This window comes from Aulonocara stuartgranti (assembly GCF_965226115.1).
Source record: "Aulonocara stuartgranti genome assembly, chromosome: 19".
In the NCBI taxonomy this organism is placed as follows: Eukaryota; Metazoa; Chordata; class Actinopteri; order Cichliformes; family Cichlidae; genus Aulonocara; species Aulonocara stuartgranti.
This window is the reverse complement of record NC_138955.1, coordinates 30691193-30707303: the sequence shown is the minus strand read 5'-3', so window position 1 is coordinate 30707303 and position 16111 is coordinate 30691193. Positions and strand designations below refer to the sequence as shown.

The 16111-nt window shown below is 41.5% G+C and overlaps 1 protein-coding gene across 4 annotated transcripts in view; it reads left to right on the top strand.

Annotated features, from left to right (window-relative positions):
- dicer1 (dicer 1, ribonuclease type III) overlaps window positions 1-15166 on the top strand; it is a 32784-nt gene extending 17618 nt beyond the window's left edge. For all 4 annotated transcript variants that reach the window (XM_082515713.1, XM_082515714.1, XM_082515712.1 and 1 more), the window contains 11 exons: window positions 51-233; window positions 681-786; window positions 1372-1547; window positions 1993-2752; window positions 3071-3223; window positions 4809-5444; window positions 6351-6609; window positions 6702-6970; window positions 8010-8172; window positions 8374-8449; window positions 9319-15166. In XM_082515713.1, the coding sequence (XP_082371839.1) occupies window positions 51-233; window positions 681-786; window positions 1372-1547; window positions 1993-2752; window positions 3071-3223; window positions 4809-5444; window positions 6351-6609; window positions 6702-6970; window positions 8010-8172; window positions 8374-8449; window positions 9319-9484 (2947 nt within the window). In that variant the 3' untranslated portion in view covers window positions 9485-15166. The remainder of the gene's footprint in view (window positions 1-50; window positions 234-680; window positions 787-1371; window positions 1548-1992; window positions 2753-3070; window positions 3224-4808; window positions 5445-6350; window positions 6610-6701; window positions 6971-8009; window positions 8173-8373; window positions 8450-9318) is intronic.
- Window positions 15167-16111: the final 945 nt, after the last annotated feature.

Sequence of the window (16111 nt, the reverse complement as noted above, 5' to 3'; positions counted from 1 at the left end):
GTATACGCTGAGCCAAACGACGTGATAATCGCCTCGCTGCTACTTTCCAGGTATCGCAACTTCGACCAGCCTCATCGCTTCTATGTCGCTGATGTGTACGCAGACCTGACACCACTCAGCAAGTTTCCTTCGCCAGAGTATGAGACTTTCGCTGAGTACTACAAAACAAAGTACAACCTGGACTTGTCAAACCTTAACCAGCCGCTCCTGGATGTAGACCACACCTCCTCCAGGTCAGTGGCACCAAATCTGGAGCCAGGTTCATAATTATGTGGACAAGGACAGTTTTCTCAGGCATGTGAGAAAACACAGAAAAGCACAGAAGCAGATATGCGATTCCACTTGGCTTTGCATAAATATTGTGTTGTTAGGAATTGGAGCAATTTTTATTTTTAGGAAGTACCTCCCTTCCTGAATAATAATGTTATAGCTAAGAGTGGAGTCTGTACTGGTTATTTCATGAAAGGCAATAAACAGATTAATGCAATTTCCAAGTGTGAATATGCTTACATGCTAGCTTTTATGAGAACTGTCAATATGTAATCCACAGAAGTGTGGAATAAAGGTCAGGAGGAAAAAGGCAAACCTGGGGGGGTGCTTGTTTGATACTATGCGTATATATATAAATTTAAATGTTCACTATGGTGACCAGGCTTTCCAACTCTCTTGTCCCATCGCAGACTGAACCTGTTAACCCCTCGACACCTAAACCAGAAGGGCAAAGCCCTGCCACTCAGCAGTGCAGAGAAGAGGAAGGCCAAGTGGGAGAGTTTACAGAACAAACAGGTACTCGCTGCCTCTGTTAGATTGTAGGGTGAGGAGATATCCATCAGTGTAGGAAACCTAGTATAATTTTGTGTGTAAAGGAACATGGGACATGCTCATATTTCATTTTTGTGTGTTTTTAAAGAACGTTTCTAGATATCACTTTACTGCTGGTTAGTACAGTGGTCCTGTTTCCATCCACTGGTCAGCTGGAGTCTTTCTGTGTAGAGTGGGCATGTTCTCCCTGTGTCTGTGTCCGGGTGCTCGGGGTTCCTCCCACAGTCCAGATACTGGTTCTGAATTGGCTGTGGGGTAAACGCTCGTCTCTCTGGCTCCAGCCCTACTGTGAATTTGAACTGGAAAAGAGGATGGATTGATGATGATGATGATGATTATTATTACTGATTTCTATAACCTATTATATCAAAGAATACTATTCTCAAAGATGCATTATTTAATATGGCATGATCATGTGTGTGGACAGGGTTGATGGTGATCTGTTAGCTTTCAGGAATTATTAGACCAGTGAGTGCCAGAGACGAAGTCTTGTTGTGAGTTGCTGTTTATTCCGACAATCCCAGTCTCATGTGCTTTGTTTGTCGTCAGATCCTGGTCCCAGAACTGTGTGCCATCCACCCTATTCCAGCCTCCCTGTGGAGAAAAGCCGTGTGTCTGCCCAGCATTCTTTACCGCCTACACTGCCTGTTGACTGCTGAGGAGCTCAGAGCTCAGACAGCTAGTGAGGCCGGAGTGGGAGTCCAGACCCTCCCCCCTGACTTCAGGTTGCTGTTACATACACAATAGAATAACAGATTTCTGCGTCACACTTTCCAAAAGATTCATACACAAACACAATTAAAACTGTTCATTGGAGTGCAAGTGTAGAAAATGGGTGACTGTTGGTTAGATTGTAAAGCCTTTTGACTTATTAGACTAGGAAAGGACTATATAAATGTTGGTGTCCTCAAAATTGCACATTTTTTCCTATTGCACAGTAAAACGAGTTGATTGCATGATAAAGTTGTTAGAATGCTGATGTGGGTGGCACATGTCAAAGTAACATCCACAAGAATGGCCAGACCAAAGTGTCCCATTGGGACTTGATGAGTTAGTGTTAATGTCTGATCTTAGTTAAGAAAACCAAATCTTCTCTTTTAGGATTTGTTGTTTGTGAACAACTTGTGTGTGTGTGCACACGCTAACATGTAGATGCTCTGTATGTGGCAGATATCCAAACCTGGACTTCGGCTGGAAAAGGTCTATTGACAGCAAAACCTTCATATCCTGCCCTGAGTCCTGCAGCGAGGAAGGTGCCAGTCACTGTAAGCACCAAGAGACTATAAGCCCTGATCCCAGTTCCCTAATGCTTCCCAGTGGTGAGCACTCTTCCATGTCTGAGCAGGAGGACTTCAAAGCTTTAGATTCTGAAGAAGCCCCCTGCACCAGGAACCTAACTAATGGCACTGCCTTCTTTGCTAGCTGTGACGATGGCAACCAAAATGAGCACCTTCCCCAATGTGACAATTGCCAATGCTCCCAGCTCAGCTTTGCTGGGCTGCAGAGCTCCAAATCAGTACAAAGCACTACCTCAGTTCTTGTGCAGCCCCCTCACACCTTGAAGAAGCCCAACTCCAGTCCTCCACAGCCTAGTGATGAATGTACATCGGGGAGGACTTCAGACCACACAAAAAAAGCTACCTCAGTCTGCAGCCGAGCAGCCACGAGTCCCAACACTCTCACAGCACCTTCTGATGTCTGTGCTCGTCCCCAGCATGGATCCCACGCAGCAAACTCACCCAAGAGCTTGGGGCCCAACCCCGGTCTCATCCTGCAGGCCCTGACCTTGTCTAATGCCAGCGACGGCTTCAACCTGGAGCGGCTGGAGATGCTCGGTGACTCTTTCCTGAAGCATGCCATCACTACATACCTGTTCTGTACCTACCCTGATGCTCACGAAGGACGTCTCAGCTACATGCGCAGCAAGAAGGTGAGACGCATGTTATTTCTCTGAACCGTGTGGCAGTAGTAAGGTACAGGCCGTGCATGTGTGTACACAGTAACAGTATATAATGGAATGCAGCCCAGCTGAAGATGTAAACACTTTCATCGCTGTCTACAACAAGGCAAATGACACAAAATGACTTGGATGCATTAGCATTTGGTCTGTTGATTAGTGTCATTTGGGAACAGCTGCAAACCTGTTTAAGAACTCATCTTTGCACTGTGTCCTGGCTTGGCTGATGTCACAGTGTCCATTAAGACAAGATGACTTCATTGTGTTACTCACACTCTGCCTGATGTCCAGGTGAGCAACTGTAACCTGTACCGTCTGGGAAAGAAGAAAGGGCTTCCTAGCAGAATGGTGGTGTCCATCTTCGACCCTCCAGTTAACTGGCTGCCTCCTGGATATGTGGTCAACCAGGACAAGAGCAGCACCGACAGAATGAATTCAGAGGAGGTCAGTGGATTACTGCAGCTTTATACGCTCTGTTTTTTTCTCTTTGTTGTGTGGTAGTCGATCGGTGTGTTCGCTGAGGAGTTTCCAAAGGTTGTTTCATGTAATGACGATGACGGGCCAGTAGAGGGCAGACTTTCTCCGTGTTTTGCAACTCGTGGTGAGATTGTGTGCTTGCATGTCGAACAGGTCTGAACTCTCATCTGAACTCCTGGAGCTCAGATAATGTTTTTCATAATGAAGGTTAAAAACCAAAATCCTTCGACACACTCTTTTATACACCACTTGGGAAAAACGGCTTGAAATAAAACACAGTTAATGGTCAGATGTGAGCTAAAAAGGAACAACCTAAAACAGAAAAGACTAAAATCTTTTCCTTTTAGATAATAACCTTCAGTGAATCAAACCATATGCCCAAACATCCAGTCGTTGAACATTTTAAGGAGATCTATTTTTGAAGTGATGATGATGATACATACCATAAAATTAGATGTTCACCTGACAGTTTGTTCATGGTTCGTGTGGTGCTAGCTTTCTATATACTTTTCATCCCTGGCATCCCTTTTCGTCATCCACATATGGAGGTGGGAAATTACACAATGCTGTATAGCCTTTGCTCCAGATTGTACCAATAATCTATGAAAGTCTGTTGCTAAGAGAACAGGCCAAAGACAAATTCAACTTTATGCTGAACTGAAAGTAACCTGGTGCCCCACATGATTTTAATTAGGCACATTATGTGCATCAACAGTGCTTAAAAGTGGCATAACAAACGAGATGGACTAATGCTGTGTGAATGCAGGAAATATCCAGAGTGCTGAAAACAGGCCTGCGATACTGTGTTTGTGTTGAATGATATACTGTCCCAGAAATAACTGCAGGAAAATGTAAAACAGAAATAAATTGCAATAAAACTAATGCTTAACAATAAAAAGCAGTAAAACACTGAGACAGGCTCATTTTCTAATTTAGTTCAGATAGCAGTCTCCTCTGTGTTTTTACAGAAACACTCACAAAATGGAGCAAGACACAGTCGCTGTGCACAATTAGACTTTTATTAAGAGTTTAGTTATGTTTTTTGATAATGCTTAGGACATATCGTCTGTTAATGTCAATGTGTAGTCTATATATGCATACTTCACTAAACACACATTAAACTGTAGGCTATGAATGACAGCTCACATACTTAAAGTTGCATTTTGATTAATTTTGCCTCTGGAAACCTGCTTCAGCAGACCTGATTACGTTATTGTTATTGGTTATCGATTTGATTCCTTATCAATTCTCATTGGCTCCACAGCATATCAATGAGATTACATTCATGCTAATGAGCTGTGTGCTCAAATGTTTGTGTGCGTTGGAGGCGTTTCTTCTCTTTGTTGTGTGATCAGTGTTGGAGTTATTATTTTTAAAAAGGTAACGTATTACATACATGACACAGAACAATTTTGTTAAACCTAATGCAGTACATTACTTAATTACTCCCAGGAGAAAGTAATTTGTGCTGAAGAGACTTCAGTGATTATACTATAGAAATATGAACTATTGATTTTTGGACTATATTGACTTTTTTTTTTTCCTCATGCAGGCCAAAGAGGAGCTTTTGGCTAACGGGCGATCTGGACACGAATATGATGAGGATGATGACGAGGGCGAGGATGTAGATGAAGATGGCGAGTTGATGCTGAAAGATGAGCCAAAAGATGAAGTGAACATGGAGGATGATCTTGAGTATTACAAGGAGCACATCCGCTTCATTGACAACATGTTGCTGGGATCTGGAGCATTTGGGAAGAAGATCTCGTTGAGTGGCTTCCCTCCCAATCTTACTCCAGCTTCAGGCTCCTCACCAGCTATGGAATCTCCGTATGATTGGAAGACCCCCAAGAAGCCCTCCCATCCAACCGCAGCTCATTACCCCACAGAGCAGGTGCCCAGTGGGCCCTCACCTGAGGAGTTTGACTACAGCTCGTGGGATGCAATGTGCTACCTGGACCCCAGCAAGGCCGGTGAGGAGGATGACTTTGTGGTAGGCTTTTGGAATCCATCGGAAGAGAACTGTGGCACTGAGCTCGGTAAGCAGTCCATATCCTACGACCTGCATACAGAGCAGTGCATCGCAGACAAGAGCATCGCTGACTGTGTCGAGGCTCTGCTAGGTTGCTACCTGACCAGCTGTGGAGAGAGAGCTGCACAAATGTTCCTGTGTTCACTGGGCCTCAAGGTGAGCTCGGAATGCATCGCAATGCAGAAACAAATGAACACGCACAAAAATGAATCAATTGAGAATCCTAATAAAACCACATGTCCTTTTGATGAGCATAAACATGATGTGGAATATTTCCTGCCACTGCTTCTCCCTAAGTTTTTTATTATAACATCTATAAAAGAGTTCCCCGATTTTGGAGAATGCACTTTTTCCTTTGCCTGTTTGTTCTTTCAGGCTTGTTTAGCATTTGCAGAGAACCTGAGTAGTCCAAAGTGAAAACCACAGATGAAAGTGGCTTCTTCAAATTTAGATTTCACTTTTGTAACAGTGGAAAGTGGCAAATACTTTGTTACTCTGTTATTTAATAACTATAGAAAAAACTAAACCTGGGCCTGAACTTAATACATGAATTATAATACTGATTTGGATGTACTTTACCAGCTTTCAGAACAAACTTTTTATTACTGTTCATTGTTTTGCTGTTGGCCTCAGCTTTGCAACACGCTTCACTTTTGGTCTTATATGTTCCTGACTCAGTTCAAATAAATAGTTAATTATATTTGATAATATTTTTATATTAATTATAAATAATTCAGATACATGTCAGTTACTGAACATGCCAGTTAGGCGATCGCAAAGTTAAGCAAGCTCCTCCCCCTGCGTCCTAACATGGAGTTTATGGAGTTTGAGTGGCGACATGCATTGTTCAGGAAAACATTGCAGTGATGTTAATGATGTTAATTTTTGTGATGCATAAAATATTGAGAATTATGGACCGAGTACTTGCATCAGCTCAAATCTGGAAGGACCCAAGCTTTACAGACATGGCACTGTTTGAAAGTAACGTTTTAAAGAATGCAAGGCAAAACTCTCTCTCTCTCCTATTATTATTATTATTATTTTTTAATAAAACGACAACAGGTTTTACCATTGGAGAGAGGTCCACCGACTGGAGCAGCGGCACAGGTTCACACTCATACTCAAGTCGCAGACCTGTGTTACGGCTGGCTCAAGATCCCACCCCGCTGCATGCTGGACCATCCAGATGCAGAACGAACTCTCAACCACCTCATATCTGGCTTTGAGAACTTTGAAAAAAAGATCAACTACACTTTTAAGAACAAGGCTTATCTCCTGCAAGCCTTCACTCACGCTTCCTACCATTATAACACCATTACAGGTCAGTAAACCTTATGCTTTACTGACTTTGTCCTTCATTCTTAGTTGTGCATCTCCAGTTGACAAATCTGTGCTTCTTTCACTTTTTCTTAGATTGTTACCAGCGGCTGGAGTTTCTTGGCGATGCAATTCTAGACTACCTCATAACAAAGCACCTTTACGAAGACCCACGGCAGCACTCTCCTGGAGTACTGACCGACCTGCGCTCAGCGCTCGTCAACAACACCATCTTTGCCTCTCTGGCTGTTAAATACGATTATCACAAGTACTTCAAGGCCATCTCGCCAGAGCTTTTCCACGTCATTGATGACTTTGTGCAGTTTCAGCTGGAGAAGAATGAAATGCAAGGCATGGACTCTGAGGTGAGTCCTGCTTCTCTGAAGAATGTGGTTATTATCGCTTCTGCAGGAACAAGCCTAATCTTTGTTGTTGTAGCTTTGCCCTCTGAAATAAGTTCAAGAACCGCTCGCCGCGAATAACGAGGCTGCCAGCTTTTATTAAGCTGTTTTCATATTCCAACGTTTGGGTTTCATTCGTCTGCAAAAGGCTAGCTTGGCACCAAAATCTCCTTTCGTTGTGCTTAAGGACTTTTATGCCTTAGGGGACAGCAGGCATATAAACAAGAACGCATTTATAAAAATAAAAAAGTGAGAGAAAGAAATTAAGCAATAACTCGCACACTCTTTCCTACCATAGCCATTGGCTTAATCCTTTCTCAATGTTTCTGCAGAGTGCCCTAAGCTGAACAATAAAATAACATATTTGGGGGTCAAATCAGACAGAAAAAGCTGTAAAAGCAATGGAGAGATGACTTAATGTGAGTTGGTAACGCTAAACAGACAGAGGCTTAAATTCTGCAGCTTTACAGGAAAGTCACTCACAATGTCCCCATTACACAGAAGAAGATTAGGCTGATAGCATAGAGTTAACACAGGGTGGCTGCAGCTCAGGTGGTAGAGCAGGTCACCTACTTAATTGGAAGGGTTATGGTTCGATCCCTGTCTGCTTGGGCAAGATGCTTACCCCATGTTGCTCTCCGGTGCATCCATCGGAAATAAATGCATGTGAATGTTAGAGAGCATAGAAGAAAGTGCTTGTGCAAATGGGTGAATGAGTTGTGTAAAAGTCTTTGAGTGCCAAGAGTAGAAAAGCACTATATAAGAAGCCTCAGACTGGGAACAGTACTGGACTCCATATGTAATTAACTGGGATCTGGTTATTGTGTTGCCATCAGTGCAACCTGTCAGAGTGCAGATAGACATTGAGAAGGGAAAAACTCCCTTTTAACAGGAAGGAACCTCTGACAGAAAGGGGCTCAGGGAGGGGCAGCTGTAACTGGTTGGGGGTGTTACAGCTGTCAGTGTGTCAGCTGACGCACAGCTTTGTTGTTTTTGTCTCCAGCTGCGACGCTCCGAAGAAGACGAAGAGAAGGAGGAGGACATTGAAGTCCCTAAGGCCATGGGAGATATCTTTGAGTCGCTAGCTGGAGCAATTTACATGGACAGCAGGATGTCATTGGAGACTGTGTGGCAAGTGTATTATCCAATGATGAGGCCACTTATAGGTGAGAAAGAGTGGAAGCATGTTTCTCTATTTATTTCTGTGTTTCTTGTTTATCCTCCGTGATTGATGGGCAGCGCATGCAGAGAGCTTGAATGACTGCAAACATTCATGATAATTTGCCACTTCTGTGGTTGTGTCAATTGAATCGTCATGATACCATCTCTTTCTACCTCACCAATCTTCATCCCCTCACCAATTACAGAGAAATTCTCTGCCAATGTGCCACGCTCTCCTGTGAGAGAGCTGCTCGAGATGGAACCAGAAACTGCAAAGTTCAGGTAGGACATGAAGAGCACAGCTTCGCTACACTGACTGTACATACAGGGGCAAAAGTGCAGTGCTTTAAATTTATTAGGCCAGCTGTGATTTTAAAAACAAGGAAATTATTTTGTGTCTTTCAAAAGGATTTTTAAATATCATCACACATTAATCGAGCAAAATATTCCACCACTAAAAGTAGTTTTTTCTGTTCAGGAATATATGTAAATAACAGCTTTACATGTACAAATTTATAGATAACAAAATAATTATATTTTCTTTAAGATGGGATCAACTATTAAAGAAACAGAAGAAAGGATTTGGTGGATGCTATTAACTCAGGGCAGCTGAATTTAGTGGTATTAAACTTTTGGACAGTGTGTAATTAGCATAATGATCAAAATATAAAAGGTATACTAATCATACTGGACTAACACTGGTCTCTGACATCTTCTTACTTATGCAAAACTCCATCTCTGGAAGCGTATCATATTTGATTACAAGGGTTTTTGTGTGTTTTTGAGACTTCTACATCATCAGCGTGACTTTTCTTTTTCCTTAAAAAAAATGATATAAATTGCATGATAAATGTTTAATGGCTGAATTGCAAAATGTGGCTAATGTAGCAAATGTGATACAAATTAATACTCATATATGCAGATTCAAATTTGATATATTTTGTGTAAAGGTTCAACAAACACTGTTATCAAAACAATTAAAGATTTCTGGGAGTTATTTCATGGTTCATGTTTTAAAGGGTTAAGCCTCTATATAATCACCTTTTTTCCCTACCTTTTTGAATCATTTCTTATTGGACGTGTGATATTCAACTCAAAGAATGCTGGTATATTACTCAGAATAACAGTTGTTCCCGCTCCTGTCTTTGCAGCCCCGCAGAAAGAACGTATGATGGGAAAGTCCGCGTGACGGTGGAGGTCGTCGGAAAGGGCAAGTTTAAAGGTGTTGGCCGCAGCTACCGGATTGCCAAGTCGGCAGCGGCGCGACGAGCTCTGCGCAGCCTCAAAGCCAATCAACCTCAGGTCCAAAACAATTGAGCTCTCTTACTGAGCTGTCAACATTAGCACCTAAGTTACCGAAGCCGACAGAGCAACGTCGGCTTCCGAACACAGCACGATACTAGCCCTGTATCTTTAGCCTGTGATGGCACAACAACGGCACCCAGGGAACACTGTGTGCAGACACAACAATTGAAGAAGACTGATATCACAGCCTATTTCACATTAGATATTCTACCTTTCTTTTTTTTTTGCGCAAACACAATCTTTACTTTTCCTTTCTGCTTTGTGTAATCATGAGTGCTTTATTAACGTATAGCAAGGTGTTTATATATAAAAAAAAAAAAAAAGGTCAGGTCACAGTGTCAATTCCCCACTGTTCTTTTTGTTGTCATCTGTTTTTAACCTTGTGTCAGTGAGATGAGGCTTATGCTTATTGTGTAGTATTAGATTGTACATAGTTCAATCAGAGGTGTATGTAGGAAGAAAAAAAAAAAAAAAACGCTAAACCCCTCAGCCTGTGCACTAGTGCCAGTCAGTTTTAAAGCGGTTTGTAAAATGCTAACGGCAGACGTGGCTAACAGATACCACTGGAGCGAACACCTGGTGGCATTTCTGTCTAATCTGTCTTGAAATGTATTCTTGATCAGTTTTGCACTTATTCCATTAGGATCTGTTATTTTTAAAATGGTGTGGTCAGATTGACACCAAAATCATATACGTAGCAAAGTATATAAATATATATGAAATGCATAAATGATATTATCGGCCTTAGATGCTAAGGCTCACCGTCATCCTGCAAAACGGATAGGAATTACAACATTCCCAGTTACTGTAATTTAAACTAGTTTCTAACCGCACTTGAGGTTGCATGTTCTTGTAGCTTATGTATAAACCGAGACAACTGGATGGCTTCTATAAATGTTTCAAGTCTACGGCTATATGTAGTGCGACAGCCAGGTGAGATGTTTAAGGCATTATCTCTGCGATTTGGTTTTAGCGATGCTAAGAGTGGATGGAGTCGACTTGGTCAGTCTTGCGCAATAGATGTCTTTCCACAGGAAATCATCCAGTTTTGATACGAGGAAAAAAGAGAAACTCACCCGTTCAATATGCTGCAGAATTTTCTATGAGTTGGATACTCGTGTGTGACACGGAATCTTTTCAGACCGTCTTTGTGAACAAGACCAATTCATTTCAACAGTGTTCCTCACATCCCTTACCTACCAAAGCTATAGTAGATGTGACACTATGAGAATGAAGTCAGTTCCCGAGGGTAAGGATACCAGCCTCGTCTGTGGTTTTTGCTTCTTGCTAAATGTCTCCCCCCTCGCCCTCATAAATAAGCCCTTTTCACTTGAATACCTCAGTTAATTGCATGCATTTTCTTGTCTTTGTTTTTCTTTTTTGTTTGGTGCTAATTTTTTTTTGTATTAAGCTTGAACTTCTCATCTTTTTTGCACTGTAACTATAATACCTCTTTATTTGACCTCCTTTTTTTTTTTTTTTTTTTAACTGTTTAGTTTGGTGGTCCTGTTTGTTTGCTATAGAGCTGTAAAGGAAAGCTGTGTGGTCGACTCTTCTCCCCTCTCATACTTGAGGCACTTGATGATTTTTAGAGGGCGGGGATAGGAATTGTTTTCTCTGCACATAAATTAGTTTCATCATCTATTCATTTCAAACAATTTAGAGTTTCCTTTCGAATTCAGGGGTAAAACAGACGATTGATTGATCACACGAGGATACGTGCTTGTAGAGGTAATCGGATTGCACTCTTAAATTTGCTCCAAAAAATAGGCGGTGAAAATACTTGACTTGACTCTTCAGTTCTGTCTTCATAAATAAGGGTTGGAAAAGACTTTTACCTGTGTGACACCTGAACTGTTAGTATAGCGATCTGAAATCTAATCGGTCACAAAATCCTCCACACAGGTCTTCTACCTCAAAGGACCGTCCTCTCAGTGTTAATTTCTGCACAAGACTGCAGTTCAGTTCAGTGCACTCTGACAGCGCCGTCTACATCAGATCTTCAGTATACAATAAGCCAATCTCCAGTTCCATCATGATTTGCGTCGCTTGTCTTGAATCAAAGATGTGACTCAGATCTTAGTGCCTTCTGTGGGAGGAAACCAGCGTGTGCACGGACTAGATCGCAGGCCCTGCTCGTATCTGATGTTAACAAGGCTATTCAGTGTTCTGATCCAAAGTGGACAGCCCACTTCACTCCGTCATTAGAATGCATCTCCGTGGGTGTAGAGTACCACTCGTGATTGGCTCTCAGTCCTCCACTCTGTATGCAAATATGTGCCTGCCTTGACGCCGTTTTCAAAAACCACATGCCAGATCCTGCACGGGTGCATTTTCCAAACCAGCGTTTGCCCGTACTCGGACGGCTCGGTCATTACCTGTAGTCGTCTCCAAATCCAGATGACTTGCCATGTATGGGCTACGGACAATGTTAGCTATGATGCTTGGCCAAGGTGGGTCATTGTTTAGAGTGGGTCTGTGGAAACTGACTTGGGGAACACTGAAAAGGAAAATGCCTGGTGAAAGCATTTAGCTGCAGGATTGGATTTTTGGCCTGGAGTTTTGTTTTGTTTTACTGGCAGGGTTAGTGGAGTCAGTGGAGTAGCCTCCTGAGTAGCGTTGTTCACAGCATCTTCAGCGACACACTGAATACACAAATCAACATGAATGTATATGTTCTTGCTTTTGATCTAAACTCCGTAATTAAACTGAAGATTATTCCTAAATAAATCATGTCACTGATTGGCTCCAGTGTCCTTGGCTGACTGAAGACCCACTGCAGACATTTTCTAACTCTGACCCATGCTAAGTGTTACTAGAGAAAACATAAACCTGAGAACTCAGGACAGGAACTGGCTCTGTTGTTGATCGAACCCTTTCGGGCACCCAGTCAGAGGGCAGAAGTATTCTGTGTTACAAACACCCAAACGAAGTTCAGACTGATAGCTGCTGCAGTACGGTAGTTTTGAATATGGCCACAAATTCCAAATTTCTGTTGACCCGTTTGTTGCAGCAACCTGATTCTTTCTTTTTCCCAGATTCCCATTCACTTCCTTTGGTCCAACAGAATACTACGTGAAGAGTAAATGTGAAACTTTGCAACACTTCAGTCCACCTTTTTCCAGCTTATCACTGTCAGAGTGCAATCTGTTATTATTTCTCAAGCAGGCAGAGTGGAACTATGAAAACCAGGCTGTGATTTCTCATTCCCCCATTAGACACTGTGGGCTATCAGTTTCACCCTGCCACTCCTCACTCTGTAGTAAACACACAGAGCTGAACACACTAATCATCAGTGAGACTCTGGGAGGGACAGAAGAGGGATTATTTTAAAAAAAGAAAACAAATGTGAAATCGCTCGCGGTGCCACGCCCACTGTATTATGTGTGACCGATGGAAAACAAGGATCCTTTTCAGATGGAGATGAAGACGTGTGTGGGAGTGCTGAAATTAAGGTAGCCCTGGATTATTTGGAGTGGACGATGTTTTCTTCTACTGGCAAAGTTTTTTTCTTTTTGTTTTTTTTTTTTTTTTCTTTTTGTACATGTAGCACAATTGAGCATTGCACTTGGGCGCCATACCTTACCTCATGTCAAAGTGTGAAAGGGACTGAACAATGGAGGAAAAAGCAGTGTGTGTATATATGATGCCATGTTATTAAGGACTAACTTGTGGTTTGCTGCTGTCTCAGTTGCTGGTGTTACACAAATCTATGTTTAAAATGAGAGAATGAGACGATTGGAGAGGAAAGATAAAACCGTGCCTGCAGGCTCTCACCTGACAAATACACTGTAAGAAGAATCTCTGTAATTGGGGCTAAAATGTCTGGATGTCATGTGTCGGATATCCTGCCTTAAATGTGTTTGGAAATGAATTGTAAAGTTAAACTGACACTTTGAATTGAATCCTGCTTTGTCACAGAATGCAAACTAGCCCACCACAGGAGGAGAAATGAGGCTGGCACATGTAATCAAACTTCCAACCTTTTGAGAACCTAAAGGAAAAATCTACTCATGCCTGTGAGAAGCAGCTCACATGAGCACGTCTGCTCTTCAAGTGTAGGCTGAAAGTGGTCTGTCATTCAAACGAATTGGACCATAAACTGTTTACATTTGATTGTCTGTGATCTTCTGTGAATTCTTTGCCTGTAAAATTACTGCTCGTTTTCGCCGTGGATGTAATTAGAATGTTTTGACACCAATCATGAAAAAAGTGACACTTTGAAGTCAAACTATATAGATTACTGTAGTAACACTGTTTGGTCTTCAAGTTGGGATTTATCAGAACACCTTCAGCATCAGCAGCAGTCTTCTTTCTGCAGCTGTTATAAACGAGCAAACACTGCACTTCTTGGTCCTTTGTGCAAACTCCAAGAGTTACTATGGAGACTCTAAAGTGGGTCTCCTCCAGTAGGTCAAAGTATCTAGCCCATGCAGCTTTGTGTCCACAGCTCACTCTGTAATTTTCCATTTAATTGATGTGATTACATAAAGTCTGTGGAAACAACAAATTGTCCTTTTCAAGGTAGAGTAGAGCCTAACCAAAACAGCAAACTTTCAGTACTGATATATTAACTGATACTGGCTTTGTAATACTTCACCATTGTGTACTGTGGATTTGACAAACTATGATTGTCATTTCTTAATTACATCAAGCGTTCCTGATCTTAAAACAATACATTGTCTCAATAATACTTTATTTTATTTTGAAATGTCAGGTGCTATTACTGATATGGAAATGTTGATGCAGGGTCCACATGTCAGTTTCCAACATGTGTTCCTAATGGCTCTGCTTTAGTGCGAGCTTAGACTAATGGATCTGACGCCTGATTACAGAGTCAGTGAATTTTAAGTCTCGGCGAGGCGTGTGCAGTTTAACAAACAGGGAAGATAAACAAACAGCATATTGTGGTGGTAGAAGTGCTTTAACGTTTATGGTGCTGAAGGTGGACGTGGACTCACTACGGTGTGCTCGTGTATTTGTTTAAGACCTTACAGTGGATATCAGTGGGTACTGTGATGAATGGTATGACAATCTTGGAAAATGGGTAAGGTTTTCTACAATGCTTCATTACAATCAAGTTTCCAAAGTGTTTACATTTTCTGTGAATGACTGTCAGAAAATTCTTTTTTTTTTTTTTTTTGTTTACATCCACCGTGACATCAGAGTTTCAAATGTTTTTATGTTGGGCAGCCACTAGATCTCTATGTCAGGTCGGCCACATGCATTTGGCTGATTGGTTGTAAATTTGTAAAGCAAATGTCACCGTATCCAGCATTATTGGTGTTTTTTAAGGTGGGTTTTTCCTTCAAGGATCAAATATGGAGTGTAAGAAAACCAACATTGCTTTGTTAAATGTTAAACGGTGAAAAGTGGGGTAAAGAGAGAACTCTTGGCAGCAAGATATTGGTCTCATGAAGCCAACATCGAACATCCTGTTCACCATGCAGCAGAACACCAGCAGAATGGAGCTACACAGATCGAGTGAACTGTTATCAGTATGAGGAATTATGGGCCATCACAACCTGCAGCAAATATATTTAAGGGACTTTGGAATAGAACTCAGTCATACTGTAATACCGTGCTGCAGTGGTTTGCGGTCTGCACCTTATGGGTCACAAATACCTTTAATTCCCCCCCATGTTTTTATAATTGTAGCCTGTTATATCTACAATAAAAATAATGGTATGGTTATTCTGTGGAGTTCATTTTTTTTCTATCAGGTGGAACCCTGCACAGAATCAGGTTGAGTATGTTGATAGGTCAAGCTATAATTAATGGGCAATCAGTTACACTATCACCACCAAATACCAATGTTCTGTTAATGGTAGTTACGGCTACTATAGCCAAACTAGACCCTGGATTTGAATAGTTAGATATATTGGTCAGTGTCACACTCCTCTTTTCTTTTTGTTTGTAATGAATTTATAAATGTGTAGAGAGCCTTTCTGGCTTTCTTCATGAACCATCATGGTGAAGCAGTCCTTTCAAAAACTTGTCCAAACCTTGCTAGCAGTTAGCATTTAGCCTTGCTGCTCTCCCACAGCCCACTTGCAAAGCAATATAATATTCTACAAAGTTGCCAAAAAGTTTATTCTGTTCATCTGGACGCAGGTTTTAGTTGGTTTAGGTTTTAGTGAGAGAAATGTTTCACTCATCCAAGTGACTTCTTTAGTCTCAGCTGACTCCAGGTTTCCCCAACCTTATAAACAGTTCATTGCACAATGACTGAAACTAGCACCACTGAATGAACAATGGGCTGTGAGGTCAGTTCCTTGATCTTTAATATGCAAATGGTCATGACACAGCCCATTGTTCATTCAGAGTTACTGTTTTTTTCCCACATGTGAGGTATCTTATATATGCTGTCTTTATATTCTGATAAAGGTTCTGAGACTGAAGTTAATTTTGCCAATACTTCTAAGTAACCACTCAGCCACTGAACATCTTTGTTATAATCCCCAGTTTGAGAACCAGGGGGTTAAACGTGTCACTAATCATATTCTGTTTAAAATAAACCTATGATGATCATTCCAGAAAGTATTGTAGGATTTATTTTTACATTTATACATTCAATGGTGTATTTACTGTTCTTTTTCTCCTTCAAACAGTTCAGGTATCACTTTCTAGACTCTGGAG